The sequence below is a fragment of the Hyperolius riggenbachi genome, chromosome 1 (genome assembly GCF_040937935.1).
Source record: "Hyperolius riggenbachi isolate aHypRig1 chromosome 1, aHypRig1.pri, whole genome shotgun sequence".
NCBI classification, from domain to species: domain Eukaryota; kingdom Metazoa; phylum Chordata; class Amphibia; order Anura; family Hyperoliidae; genus Hyperolius; species Hyperolius riggenbachi.
Window position 1 is genome coordinate 441,129,915 of NC_090646.1, and position 15,171 is coordinate 441,145,085.

A 15,171-nucleotide genomic window follows, 5' to 3' on the forward strand; every position below is an offset into this window, starting at 1 on the left:
GAATCCACTGAAAATGCTGTGCACATTGAACACAGAGGTGTTGTCTGTTTACAATCTCCTCATTCCCCTGCAGAGTACCTGCACATCATTCTTACATGTACCCACACTTACATTGCCTAGGGTCTGATAGATGTTCTTTGTTCCGGTTTGCACCTTTTACAAGTACTCCTACCAAGGACTAGTTTTAGTCTAAAGAGAATAAATATAGTAGTCTACATATCCTTCTCACTTCAGTTGTCTTGTAAAATTCCTAAGCGTTGGCAGTTAAGAGACGAATTTCATGTTACATACTTTTAATCAACAAAATTGTAATATGCAAATTAGAGGAGTCGGAGTCGTGGAGTCGGTGGAATCCTAAACTGAGGAGTCGGAGTCGGTGGATTTTTGGACCGACTCCACAGCCCTGCTGCTTTCTAATATTTACTACTCAGTGCTGTTCGCTGCGTTAACGAAAAATCTGGAGTGCCAGATCAGCTCGGTCTGGCACACCTCCATACCCCTCCCACTGTAATTCAAAACATCATGCACTGCACTGTAGCCCCTCCTCTCCCCTCCATTTCAACAGAACATGCAACAAGCCTACAGGCCCCAAACGGCCTCCTGAGGGATTGAGCCGGTCATGAGAAGGGAGCGGTGTCATGTGGGATGTGGCTGGGTTTGTGGTGACAGAGTAAGGATAGGGTAGGAAGAGAAGCACAGCTCTTTTGTCAGACCACTTCTACAGGATCAACACTGCAAAAGTATGGGGAAAATGCACTCCTAGGCATGAATGCCGTTTTATGCTTTCTAGTTAAAAAAAAAAAAAAAAACACACACCATAAGCATCCTATAAACATGACTTTTGTAGGCATAGGCCTCAATTCACTAAACTTATCTTCTGTCTTTAATAACTCTTCTAGAGTTATTACCATGGCGATAAGGCATGTAGTATTCAGGAAACATTTTACCTCAGGCAAGCCTAAAGTTAACTCTTCTGTCTTTAAATTAACTCTCCAATCCTTAAAATAACTCCAGAGTTAAAGACAGGCTGTTAATAAGCTGCATGTGAAAATAACTACAGAGGAGGTAAATTAACTACAGAGGAGGTAAATTAACTACAGAGGAGGTAAATTAACTACAGAGGAGGTAAATTAACTACAGGAGAGGTAACTTAAGGAATGAAGAGGTAAGATAACTCTCTCACGTGTGGAGGTAAGTTTTCTCTTGCCTTATTATCTCTAGCATGATCTTAGTGAATTGAGGCCATAGTCACCTTTTACTATTTTCCCAAAAACATGTTTCATGTGTAAGGGGCCAGGAAAGCTTAAATGAGCTAGCCTGGGTTATATATATGCTTAAAGGAATACTATCGATGTATGCATTTATTTTTAAATGCTGTATGTTGTAGCACACATTAGGATAAGTACTAGGAGCAATTTGATTCCTCACACAGTTGTTCCTCTCAGCTGTAAAATCCTCCGTCAGTTTTGGCGTCAGTGTTGGATACAAAATGTATCTAATACTGACTGCTCCCAGAGGGCTAGACCATGTCTGCACAGGGGAGTTGCTATCAACTCCTCAGTTTATAGTTTAATTATCACCTTGCTGAAAGAATCTTGTTGATATGGTGGTAAGGGGTTAAAGATTCTAGCAATGTGTGTTTATTATCTTTGCTTTTCTTGACTGATAAAGATACTAATAATGCTAATTGTAAACAGTGATCTGCCCCTCTCAGCAGCTTGTAAAGTGGATGCAGCCTGGAGTGTATCACCTCAAGCAGACAGCCAGGCAAGCAGTCTGAGTGTAAACACAATAGCTAGTTATATTCCAGCAATATTACAGCTCATTTAGTTACCTGTTACCACCTCAGATCAGCCTATTTCTCCTCATGTCTGCTGCATGCTGTGAGTGACACAGTGAAATATATTTGTGAGCTGTGTGACAGAGTAACCAAGCAGCTCAGGGTGACCCAAACTACTATGAGCTTTGTGAGAAATGAATTTTTAAGCAGGGATAGTGAGAGAGAGACCTGGGTGAATAAATAAAGTGCCCCTAGCACTAGTGGTAATGTGTACACTAATATAGAGTATTAAAAAAAAGTTGTTTCAATCGATAGTACTCCTTTAAAGGGAACAGGATGGCTGCAGGGGGCTGGCAGATGCCCCAAGTAAGTGAAACTTTTTTTTTTTTGAGTTAAGGTTCCCTTTAAACAATAGCAAGATATGAAGCCTGTAGGTGTACATTTTACTAGACTGCAGCATCAGACTTAAAGGGATACTGTAGGGGAGGAGTTGAACTTACCTGGGGCATCTAATGGTCCCCCGCAAGCATCCTGTGCCCGCGCAGCCACTCACCGAGGCTCCAGCCCCACCTCCTGTTCACTTCTGGAATTTCAGACTTTAAAGTCTGAAAACCACTGTGCTTGCGTTGCTGTGTCCTCGCGCCCCCTGATGTCACCAGGAACGTACGGCACAGGCCATACTGGACATGTGCAGTACCCTCCTGGTGACATCAGCGGCAGTGAGGACACGGCAACGCAGGCGCAGTGGTTTTCAGACTTTAAAGTCTGAAATTTCAGAAGTGAACCAGAGGTGGGGCCAGAGCGTTGGGGAGTGGCTGTGTGGGCACAGGATGTCTGTGGGGGACCATTAGAAGCCCCGGGTAACTAACTCATTTTCCCCCGCCCCCCCCCCCCCCTACAGTATCCCTTTAAGCAGCATCTTCCATACCTGCCACGCCAGCTAATTCTGGACATAAAGTCAGCCATATTTTCCTACACTGTTCTGTCAGTTGTCCCACAACATACAACCAAAGAAAGGAACAACCACTGTCTGAAACCCCCTGATGCTGCATTAAAAGACAGATTGACTGGTGTAGCAGAAGAAACTGAGGGTTTGCTGTGTGTAGCAAAAACCCTTCTAAAGGACAACTGAAGCAAGAGGGATATTGAAGCTGCCATATTTATTTCCTTTTAACCAATTCCATTTGCCTGGCAGTCCTGCTGATCTAATTGGTCTGATTAACACCAGAAACAAGCAAGCAGCTAATTTTGTCAGATCTGACAATGTCAGAAACACCTAATATACTGCATGCTTGTTCAGGGTCTATGGCTAAAAGTATTAGAGGCAGAAGATCAGGAGTATAGCCAGGCAACTGGTATTGCATAAAAGGAAATAAATAAGGCAGCCTCCATATCCCTCTCACGTCAAGTGTCCTTGAAAGGTTTGAGGGCATTTAAAACTTCTCTAATCTGGTTTGTAGGCTGTCCAAGCTATTTCTCCAAGTGTGCTGCTGCAGAGATTTAAAGGGACACTCTAGGGGGGGGGGGGGGGGGAGGAAAGGAGTTTAACTTACCCGGGGCTTCTAACGGTCCCCCGCAGACGTCCTGTGCCAGCGCAGCCACTCACCGATGCTCCGGCCCCGCCTCCGGTTCACTTCTGGAATTTCAGACTTTAAAGTCAGAAAACCACTGCGCCTGCGTTGCCATGTCCTCAATCCCGCTGATGTCACCAGGAGTGCACTGCGCAGACACAGACCATACTGGGCCTGCACAGTATGCTCCTGGTGACATCAGCGGGATCGAGGACACGGCAACGCAGGCGCAGTGGTGTTCAGACTTTAAAGTCTGAAATTCCAGAAGTGAACCGGAGGCGGGGCCCGAGCATCGGTGAGTGGCTGCGCAGGCACAGGATGTCTGCAGGGGACTATTAGAAGCCCCGGGTAAGTTCAACTAATTTTCTCCCGACCCCCCTACAGTGTCCCTTTAAAGGCAAGCCATGTAGATAAAATAGTATTTAGAACTGCCAAGTAGAACAAAAAAAAATAAAATAAAAATATATAGCAAAGTGCTCATTGATGCCGGTTTCCAGCAACCCCTAAAAGGTAAAATGAAAGTACAATGTATGGAAGATAAAAACTGGTCCGAAAGCAGAATTGTATAGAAAGGCAAAACATTTTCTACAATGCAACAGCTCTCGCATAGTATTAACTGGAAGGGAGATGTGTAATAATGCCACTGGACCGGAAGCTTTCTACTGCCCATAACTACTCTATAAATCTGTTTTAATTGGTTAGGGATCAATGCCGGCAGCCGTGGATTACAGATTTATAGAACACTCCTTTTGGAGCCCCCATTGCTTGCCTACGCTTACCGAGGATTTATAACTAGGGTTCATACATTAAATAATGACTGTTTTGTGTAACCATTCCAAAAAGCCCAGGACCAGTTTCACAGCACACTTCAAGGGGTGCTTTGGTCTCCATTATTCTCCATGATAACTCAAATGGACTGAGAAGTAAATTAAATGGCTATAAAATTAATTCTAATTTCCTTTGCTGAAAGAAAAATGAAGTCACAAACTTGATTTAAAATATTTCCGCTTGAGTAACACCACACTATAGAGGCAATTGATTATTTTGCATTCATTGTTTTAAGAAGGACATCCAGGGATCTATTTTGTGAGTTCCAAATTAGGGCCTAATGAACTAGGTTTCAAGAAAACATACAGTATGATTACATTACTTTTACTTTATCTTCAGTCACCTGCTTGATTCTTGCTTGTATTGAAAAATGATGTCGCAGGTTCCTTAGGATATTCATGCTCATTTTCACGGACAGTTTCCCTGCTGCAACAGGATGGAGGTAGACCACAAACATACCCACTCTCAGCTGAGGCATGTCTTACAAAGAGCATTTACTCCGTAATCAACTACAACCCAATCCATGGTCTAATATTTCTCCCATGATCTAGGACTAGTTTAGTGGGAAGAAGAGGCACAGGAAGAGATTTACAGAACAGAAAATTCTTCTTGTCCATAAGAGTTGTTTTTTTGGCTTATAAAGTTATGTAAATCATAAGTGCATCAAGGTTCCAATGTGATCTACCCCATAGACTCATTGCCTAGTGGGCTGCGGTAAAATGCTGCCGAGTGCCAGTGTGAATGGGTCCTCAAAATACTTACAGAGCCCCCAGCATTGTTTAGCGGCCTACCTGCATCACCTAGTGGGCTCCTTGTGGCTTCCGGTGTACGTGCGGGTCTTGTGACACTGGCTTCCGTCCACTGAGGAAGCCGGAAAGCCACTAGAAGCCTGCTATGTGCAAGAGGAAGGCTGATACACATCACTGGAGGCTCGGTACGTATTTAGAGGACTGCAGGATAACCTCAGATATTTAGTATGGTGTGCTCCTGACTGTTGAGGTGAGAATGAACACCATGGTGAGATCAAAAGAGCTGTCTAATGCTTTCAGAAACAAGATTGTAGCAGCTTATAAGTCTGGTAAGAGTTTTAAGAAGATCTCAAAAAATGTGAAAACCGTCATTTCACTGTCTGCAAAATAGACAACAATTCACCTTCAAAACAACTGTCAACACGCCCAATCTGTCCAAGCAAGTTATCCCCAAGAGCAGATCCCAATATGCTAAAGGAAGTCTCCAAAAACTCTAAAATGTCTTTATGAGGCCTACAACAAGCCCCTGCTACTGTTGATGTGAACGTGCAGACCCGTTGAGATGCTGTGAGGTGACTTGAAATGGATGTACATGCAAGAAACCCCCTTAAACATCTCTCAGCTGAAATGATTCTGCATTCTGGAGTGGGGCAAAGTTTCCTCAGACCAATGTCAGAGACTGCTAGGCGGCTACAAGAAGAGTCATTTCAACCAAAGAGGGTAACACTAGCTATTTAGGAGGTAGAATGTCCTAGCTTTTTTACTCAGAATACATATATTGTACAGATCAGGTTCATTTCTGTTATTTATCAGCAATTAAATCACTTTCATATCCAGAGACACAACATAAGACTTTGAAGTGTAAACATTTACTTAAAAAAAAAAAAAAAAAAAAAAAAAATTGTATGACTTTCTAAAACTGCCAGAATAATCACATTTCCTTGCCACTGTGGTAGCAGGATAAAGTTTGAACATAGCAGCATTTCGTGTAATTGGTGCTTTGTTTTTATGAGACATTTTAACTGAGGCTCGGCTAGTCTCAAGATTCTCCTGCCCTTGCATTTACCTTGTGCAGTGCGTACATCATTAGTAAGGGACAATGCATATTTGAAGAGCTGCTGGAGAAGCCCTTACTTACAACACTGAGGCTGATCGGCTCGATATAGAAGGCAGACTAACTTTTACAATTTCATGTCAGAAAAGTGTTACTGGTAGATATATCGGTCTTATTCTTAAAGAGTCTCTGTAACAAAATGTTCAGCCTTATTTCTTCTATCCTATACCTGTCCTAATGTGGTCTGTCTTACTGCAGCCTTTCCTAGTTGCACAGTGGCTGTATTATCTGTGTTAATCTAATCTTTCCTTTGTCAGCTTTGTTGACTCAGGCCTAGTGCACACCAGAGCGGTTCTGCTGCGGTTTGCGATGCGCTTGCGGGTGCGGATCCGCTAGGGTAATGTATTTCAATGGGCTGGTGCACACCAGAGCGGGAGGCGTTTTGCAAAAACGCATACTCCCGGGCTGCTGCAGATTTTGGATTGCGGATGCGTTTCTGCCTCAATGTTAAGTATAGGAAAAACGCAAACCGCTCTGAAAAACGGCACTTCAGAGCGGTTTGCCAGGCGTTTTTTTGTTACAGTAGCTGTTCAGTAACAGCTTACTGTAACAATACATGAAATCTACTACACCAAAAACGCTTCACAAAACCGCAAAATGCTAGCTGAAACGCTACAGAAAAAGAAAAAGCGTTTCAAAATCTGCTAGCATTTTGCGGATCTGCTAGCGGTTTTTGGTGTGCACCAGGCCTTCGGCAGGAATGTACTGCTCTGCTGTGATAGGTAGAAGTTATACACACCCTCCCCACCCCCCTCCAGGCTCTGTAGGAGTCACAGACTGAGTTTCTCTCAGCCTATCACATGCTGGTTAGCAGCCACTTTTTTTGTTGTAAACCCTGCCTAAAACTGGCAATTACAAGCCAGGATTGCAGCAGGGAGTGGCAGAAACAACCAAGAGGGGCCCAGGTGAACATAATGAATAGAATGGTATGCTTTTTATAGTATAGATTCTCTTTAAAACTATCAGACAAGTATCAGTTTCAGAAGTTTGCTAAAGGCACTGTAATTTTCATAGTTTCTGTAGATAAAGTTTTCCTATGCGTATTGGAAATTTTTAAGTGTTTTGTTCAGCATGATTTGCATTTGGCTGCCATGCACAAAAGCATCTCTGAATTTGTAACAAGAATACAATTATGTTATGCACAGCACAAGTTACCTTAATACCAAAGTGTTCCGTTACTCCACGACCATGTTCTCCTAGAACTCCAAATGACAGACTTTCTTCAAGGAATATTCTCACTTTGTATTTGTATTTCAGCTCAACCTGCAATTTACAGACATTATAAAAAAAGTTTAGTGAGAAATAGCAAGCAGTTACTTTTCTTCTTATTAACCACTTATTAAATTTACTACAGTATATCTACGCCCCTTGAGACTTCATCTTAACTCTAGGGGCGTAGATAAGCATACTGCACTGGTACAGCCAGCCTGCCGCATCGCCGCCACTGCTTGTTAAAACACTGAGCGGTGAATGGGAACAAGTGTTCCCAAAGCCAATCAAAGTGCCTGTAGTTAATGATGACATGCATCAGAAAGATGCCACATGTCATTTAAAAAATGAAAGTGAAAACATGCATCTCGCTTCCTGTGTACTGTTCACAGTACAAAGGAATAAAGTGCGGGGACATCTTGTGAACAAAGCGTAAAATTACATCTAAATACATAAAAAAAAAAATCTCAGTTATTTACCCCTTATACATTTCCCCTCCCCCAGTGTTACCAAAATAATAGACTTGTATAAAAAAAAACAAAAAAAAACAAAAAAAAAACACATCAAAGTAACTCAATTTAAAAAAAAAATAAAAATACATAAATACAGTAGTTTCCTTAAGAACTCAACTATTTTAATATGTAAGGCTTGAAAACTAAGGTTAGAACTTACCGGTAGCTGTATTTCTATGAGTCCTCCAGGACGGCTCCCAACATGAGAGATAGCCAGTTCCTCCCCCTAGGAAACACGTCCAGCACAAGTTTTGCATAAAGCATCTCTGACCCAAACATCCCTCAATATTTAGCAGAGTAGACCGGAACAGAGACAAAGTAACATTCCATCCTCTACTTAGGCAAACATTTTATTTCACCCAAATAGTGAGGGAACTAAGGTAGCCGTCCTGGAGGACTCGTAGAAATATCGTTACCGGTAAGTTCTAACCGTAGTTCTCTCCTCGTCCTCCAGGACAGCTCCCAACATGAGATACCAACGAGGACCCCAATTTACCTTAGGGAGGGATAATGTTCTGTAACACCTTCCTTCCGAACGATAAGTCCTGGCTAGAGAGGAGATCCACCCTGTAGTGCTTGACAAACGTATGGTGGTTCTTCCAGATGGCCGCCTTGCAAATTTGCTCAAGTGATGCACCAGATCTTTCAGCCCATGAGGTTGCTAGTGATCTGAGTGAGCCTTAACCTTATGTGGAGGTGATTGACCCTGACTAGAGTAAGCAGACACAACAACTTCCCTAAGCCATCTGGCTATCGTGTCCTTTGATACCTTTAACCCCTTTTTTGCTCCTGAAAAAGATACAAAAAGAGGATTTGATCTCCTAAAGGGAGAAGTAGCTTTGAGATATGCCAGAACTGCCCTCCTGACATCAAGTCTATGCCATTCTGCTTCTCTGTTATTCGAAGGAGGATCACAAAAGGATAGTATAATAATCTCTTGGGATCTGTGGAAAGCAGAACTTACTTTGGGGAGATACGCTGGATCTGTCCTGAAGACTATCCTATCTGGGAAAATCTGCATAAACGGGTCTGTCACAGATAGCGCTTGAATGTCCCCAACTGTATGTGCTGAAGTCACTGATACTAAAAATGCAGTTTTAAACGTCAGAGCCCTTAGAGTAGCTTTATCCAAGGCTCATATGGATCTTTAATGAGGGATTTCAAAACTAAATTTAGATCCCATGGGGGAACAAGTTTCGACGGCAAGGGTCTGGACCTAGTAATCGCCTTCAAAAAAATCAATAATGGCCTGTTCCTTGGCCAAACATCCAAAAATAAAGGGCTGCCACCTGTACCTGCAATGTACTGGGGGCCAAACCCAAATCCACCCCCTCCTGAAGAAAATCAAGAATAACTGGGATGATATTTCCTATAATTCCCTTTTTTAACTTCCATGAACAAAAAAAAAAAAAAAAAAAAAAAAAAAAAAAAAAAAAAAAAAAAAAAAAAAAAAAAAACTTTCCAAAATTTACAGTAAATATTTTTAGTGGTGAGTTTCCTGCACTTCACCATGGTAGAAATTACACATTCTGAAAACCCTCTAGCTTTTAAGGATTTCCATTCAAGAACCAAGCTGCCAGGGAAAACTTCCCCGGGCTTGGATTAAATTCTCCTCTTTGCAGTAGTAAGTCCTTCCTCAGAGGAAGGAACCATGGACCACGGCAAAGATCCGGGAACCATATTTGGCGAGGCCAGAACGGTGCTATGAAGATCACCTGGGCTGCTTCCGCCTTCACCTTTGACAGAACACGAGCAATTAGGGGAAAAGGAGGGAACGCATATAACAGTCCCTTCAGCCACTGTACTGCCAGAGCATCCAGCCTCTCCAGTGGGGAGGATGGATCGAGAGAAAAGAATATTTCTGTTTTCGCATTGAGGGGGGATGCAAATAGGTCTACCCCGGGAGAACTCCACATGCTTGAGATGTCCTGATAGACTTCTTTGTTTAGGGATCACTCTGCTTCCACCAGTCGAGGTCGACTTAGTTGGTCTGCCAAAAAATTTTGCGAGCCTTTTATATGAACAGAGGTTATCGAGAGAAGATTTTCCTCTGCCCAATTCATAATTTCCATCGCCAAAGACCTGAGTTCTCTGGTTCTTGTACCCCCTTGTTTTTGAATGTAAGAGACTAACTATGTTGTCTGATAGAATTACAACATGGGTTTGCCTCAACAGTGGAAGGAAATGATCCAGTGCCAATTTTACCGCCATGAGTTCCTTGTAGTTTGATGTTCTTGCACTCATTCCCTGGTCCCACACCCCGTGTGTGAGAATGGGAGCAATAGGCCCCTGAGCCCCCGTGACTGGCATCCGTATATATCCGCATCAGTGGGGGAAGGGTGCCAAAGTTTGCCCTGACTGAGACTGGATGAGTGCTCCCACCATTCCAGTGAGACCTTCACTTCCCGGGTTAGGGGGAAAAAAAAGCTGTCCAAGGGAGTCCTGCCATGGTTGAAATGGTTCAGCACCCAACCCTGCAGAATTCTGGTGTGACTCTGGGCCCACACCACCGCTGGGATGACAGATGTCATCAACCCTAGCAAGGACATAGTCTCCCTGAGCGAGACTCTCCTTTTTTATAAAGGAGCATACCCTCTGAATTATGGCGTTTTGTTTTTCTTCTGGAAGAAAGGTCATTGCCCGTGATGAGTCTATCCAGAATCCCAGGTACATCACCCTTTGCACCGTAATCAACATTGATTTTTCTATATTGAGGAGCCAACCCAGGTTTGACAAGACCTGTATACTCATATTCAGATCTGCCGTTAGTTTTTCTCTCGACTCCACTAGAATAAGCAGATCGTCCAGATAGGGAATGATCTTTATCTGGCACAAATGTAGATGAGCAGTGACCTCTGCCATTATTTTGGTAAACACTCGCGAGGCCGTGGAGATACCAAATGGAAGTGCTTGGTACTGGTGAGTGACATATCGAGTCTCCCAGAACAACCGCAAATCTTAGAAATCATTGGTAAAAGGGGTTGATTGGCACATGGAGAAACGCACCTCTTAAATCGAGGGTTACCATAAAGGAATCTTTTGGGATCAGGGTTTGAACCGAGTACACCGTTTCCATCCTGAATTTTAATACTTGAATGAATGGATTTAGTGCCTTCAAATTGAGAATCATTCGAAACTTCCCTGAGGGTTTTTTATCATGAAAACTCTGGAATAAAACCCCCGATGCCACTGTTCCTTTGGAACCCTCGAGAAGTGACAAGACTGAAGTTTTTAGAGCTGAGGCTCTCTCCACCTCTTTCGAGCAGCCCGTTAGAATAAAGTTCTCTGGGGGGTGCAGTGCAAATTTGATTTTGTACCCTGTGGCAATCAGGTCCAAAATGAACTGATTTTGGGTAACTTGACTCCATTGATCGGCAAACTGCAGGAGTCTTCCCCCTCCACTGGTACTATGCCACTTCTCATCTTTAGACCCTCCAGCGGGGCCTTTGTTGAAGATAAAGGAGGACTTACCCTTTGTTGAAGGGTAAGTCCACTTTCTCTTCTGCGGCTGCATCCTTTGGTCTCTCTGAAAAAAGGGCTTCCTACCTCGAAAGGACCGCCTTGGCTGTAATCTCCTTTTATCGGGAAATTTTTTACCTTTCCTCGACGATCTTTCCAAAATTTCTTCTAGGTTTTTTCCAAACAGGAGGTCTCCTTCGAATTTCATGGCGCATAACTTTTGTTTTGAGCTAACATCCCCCTTCCAGGTGTTAAGCCATATTGCCCTTCTGGTAGTATTATCCAATGCCGAAATCCTAGAAGTTGCTCTCAGAAATTCTGTAGCAGCGTCCGCCAGAAAGGAGACAGCCCGGGAAATGACAGGGAAAGACTCAAGCATCTCAGCATGAGGGGTTCCGGCAATCAGGTGATCCCTCAATCCTGCTAACCAATTATTAAAATTTCTGGCAATACAGACAGAGGCTATAGCCGGTTTGAAAGCAAATGCGACTGCCTCCCAGGCTCTTTTAAGCATCGTTTCCGCTTTCCTGTCCATAGGGTCCTTTACTGCTCCTGTGTCTTCAAAAGACAAGTCTGTGTCTTTAGAATATTGAGAAAGCGCAGCGTCCAATCTCGGACACTTGGCCCAGCGAGATCGGTCCTCCTCTTTAAAGGGGAATCTGTGCTTGAAGGACTTGGGAATGTACAATCTTTTTTCTGGATCACTCCATTGATCCGTAATAAATTTTAATGATTGCAGGGTGTACAGGAAAGGATCTACCTTCAACAGCCTGCAATCCCTGATAGATTACATCCCTGGCCGAGGAACCTGGAGTCTTTTCCGGAATCTCCTCGGCCTCATACACAAAAGCTCTGACGTTTCCTCTGCACTAAATAAATACTTTGCGGATTTGACTTTAGAAGCAGAATCAGAATCTGGCTTATGCTCAGTCTCCTCGATAGAGTCATCCGCAGAAGTAGGAACGGCGTAACCCTGAACCTCAATTTGCCCGGGTGAGGAGGTACCAGCCTGCAGAGTATCCTGTGGGGCAGTTGGCTGGACCCCCTTGGCCTGGCATAACAGATGACCCAAAAGACTGAGGAGAAACCAACGGCAAAGCACTAGAAGACATTGGCCTCAATTCACGGAGCTTTATCAAACACTTTATCAAACGTTTGATAATTTACCTCATGGGTAAAATCTAATTTTGAATTCACTAAGGTGTTATAGATTTATCGAATGTTTTATCGATGAAATGATCAATCAATCAATCTATAACACCTTAGTGAATTCAAAATTAGATTTTACCCATGAGGAAAATTATCAAAGGTTTGATAAAGTGTTTGATAAAGCTCCGTGAATTGAGGCCATAACAGTGCGGAAAGCCTGAAAAGTTGGAGAACTCCTTCCTCATAGATTCCATAAAATTTAGCATCATCTCAGATGGGTCAGCCTTTTCCTTTACACTACATTTCTGACAGGTAGATTTAGTGGATGAGGCTGAAAGCTTAGCATCACATTTTGAGCATCTTTTAGATTTTTCTCTGTGCTTTCCGGCAGGATTCTAAAAGAGAGCACAAACACAAAACAAAATACTTTGAGACCTCTGGACCCAGACCTTCCTGCCATACAAATATACTTGAGGCTCCATGTAAACTCAGTGAAGTCCAGCATAACCTGCCCACTGAGTAACAGCAATGCCTCCAACAAGAGCACCGAAGTGCTAAATAAATCGACTGACCACCGCATACCTGGCTCGCTGGGTCAGAGGAATTGTTGCGGCCAGCAGCGGAGGAACCTGTAGCCTGCTCCATGTCCTCCCTGTCCGAGTGGCTGGACTGTAATGGCGCAGAACACGCTGCCGCGGCCACGCTTAAACAGCGTTGTGCCCCTTGAACCGGAAGTACACGCCCACTTCCGGTTCACGCCAATGCGATCACACGCCTCTGCCACCGCCCCCTCCAGCGTCAGCAGACACACAAACTCCCGGCCAGCGTCTTCCCTGCCGGAGGAATCCGCAAGCGAGCGCGGAAGGCAGGAGAGTCAGTCCACTTCTTCCCGCCCGACACTAGCTCACCCCGCAGGCATCCAGGGAGAGGAGGGGAGAGGCACCTTCCGAGCAGCATCCTGCCCAGGTAACACAGGCAAACGAACCTGTACTGGATGTTTCCTGGGTGGGAAAAATAGCAATACTGAGGGATGTTGGGGTCAGAGATGCTTTATGCAAATCTTGTGCTGGGCGTGTTTCCTAGGGGGAGGAACTGGCTATCTCATGTTGGGAGCCGTCCTGGAGGACGAGGAGAGAAAACACCTTCATTTCCAAATAAAATATTGTCCCCATACATTGTACTAGGGAAATAATTTAAATGTTGTACAGACCAGGACAAATGGGCAAATAAAACGTGTGGGTTTTATCTACAGTGGCATTTCTTTTGAAACTAAGGTTTTGAATTGTTAAAAAAAAAAAAAAAAAAAAACAACTAAGGTTTGAAAATGAAGAAATAGTGTATTTTTTCCCTTAATTAAAAATCATCATCTACAAAAAGCCCAATTTGTGGCAAAAACAAACAATGTATACATTTAGGTGTGATAAGTAGTGAAAGTTATTTGTGAATAAATGGGAGGAGCGCTGAACTGTGAAAATCTGGTCCATAATGGGAAAACATACCAAACACACAAATGGAGAAACTCACTCCCAAACAGTTCTCTGCTGCTTTATAAAGCCTGCAGGCTGCTTATAAGCCAATGAGAAGTGCACACATATATTACACCTAGCTTGCAGTGATTAATCAAGCAGAAGCTGAGCAAGTCAGCCAGTCAGTTGGAGAGGGCTTCAGTTGCATATAGACAATGGCTATATGACCAGCAGCGGCCACCAGCGTGCAGGATATTCCCTCTCATCTGCCCCCCTCCTAACTAAACTGCATGGGATACTACAATAAAATTAAAAACAATGGTGCATGAGAGGGAATATCCTGCACGCTGGTGCCCCCTGCTGGTCATATAGCCATTGTCTATATGCAACTGAAGCCCTCTCCAACTGACTGGCTGACTTGCTCAGCTTCTGCTTGATTAATCACTGCAAGCTAGGTGTAATATATGTGTGCACTTCTCATTGGCTTATAAGCAGCCTGCAGGCTTTATAAAGCAGCAGAGAACTGTTTGGGAGTGAGTTTCTCCATTTGTGTGTTTGGTAAGTTTTAGAGCAGTAGGAGACAGGCCTTGGGGGTGGCAGCACCAAGGGTTTGGCTGCGCTCACATATGGTGTTAGATGCTGGTTCTGGGGCCCCGGGCAGTGAGAGTTCCCGGGGCCCCAGGCTGGCTCATGCACCATTGTTTTTAATTTCATAATGGGAAAACAGTCTGTAGGTAACAGATCATGACTACATATAAAGTTAGGCATAGGCTTCGTTCAGGCTGTTTTTTTACATCTTACTACAATGCCAAAATGCACTAGAACTGGCAGCCCATGGTATTCAATGGCCTAAACCACTTAGGAGTTTTCATGTTAAACACAAACAACTAATGAACTGACAGTATGATGCATTGTTTGAATGATATATGTAGTTTTTGTATCTAAGGTAATTTATGTGGATGTACACGGCCTGCCTCAATATTCTTCATGGAAGAGGGTCCGCCGAAATTCCGCCCACAAATTGCAGCAAAGCTCCACTTCTCAGCCCTGTGAAAAGATCATTTTCCCCTGTGGCAGCAGAAAGGTGAGTTACATCACCCCTTCCCTGCACACTATGCATTGGGGACTCTCTCTCACCACAAACTGGGGGAATAACCTACAAACTGCCTTACCCTCTCTCCTCAACCCCCCAGCATCCTCAGTTGCCGTCATGATTTCCTTCTTAAATGGGGGGGTTTGAAAGGAAACCTACTGATAGACTATGATGATCCTTCAACCAATACAGGAATTATTGATGAGTCAGTGGCATCTCTTATGCCTGGTTCACACCGCAA

The 15,171-nt window shown here is 43.7% G+C and overlaps 1 protein-coding gene across 2 annotated transcripts in view; it reads right to left on the bottom strand.

Moving 5' to 3' along the window:
* SPTLC1 (serine palmitoyltransferase long chain base subunit 1) overlaps nucleotides 1-15,171 on the bottom strand; it is a 118,102-nt gene that overhangs the window by 28,495 nt on the left and 74,436 nt on the right. For both annotated transcript variants that reach the window (XR_011020981.1, XM_068238000.1), the window contains exon 9: nucleotides 7,198-7,305. Coding sequence is in view for 1 of the 2 variants with exons in the window: in XM_068238000.1 (XP_068094101.1) it covers nucleotides 7,198-7,305 (108 nt within the window). In the remaining variant the exon portion in view is untranslated. The remainder of the gene's footprint in view (nucleotides 1-7,197; nucleotides 7,306-15,171) is intronic.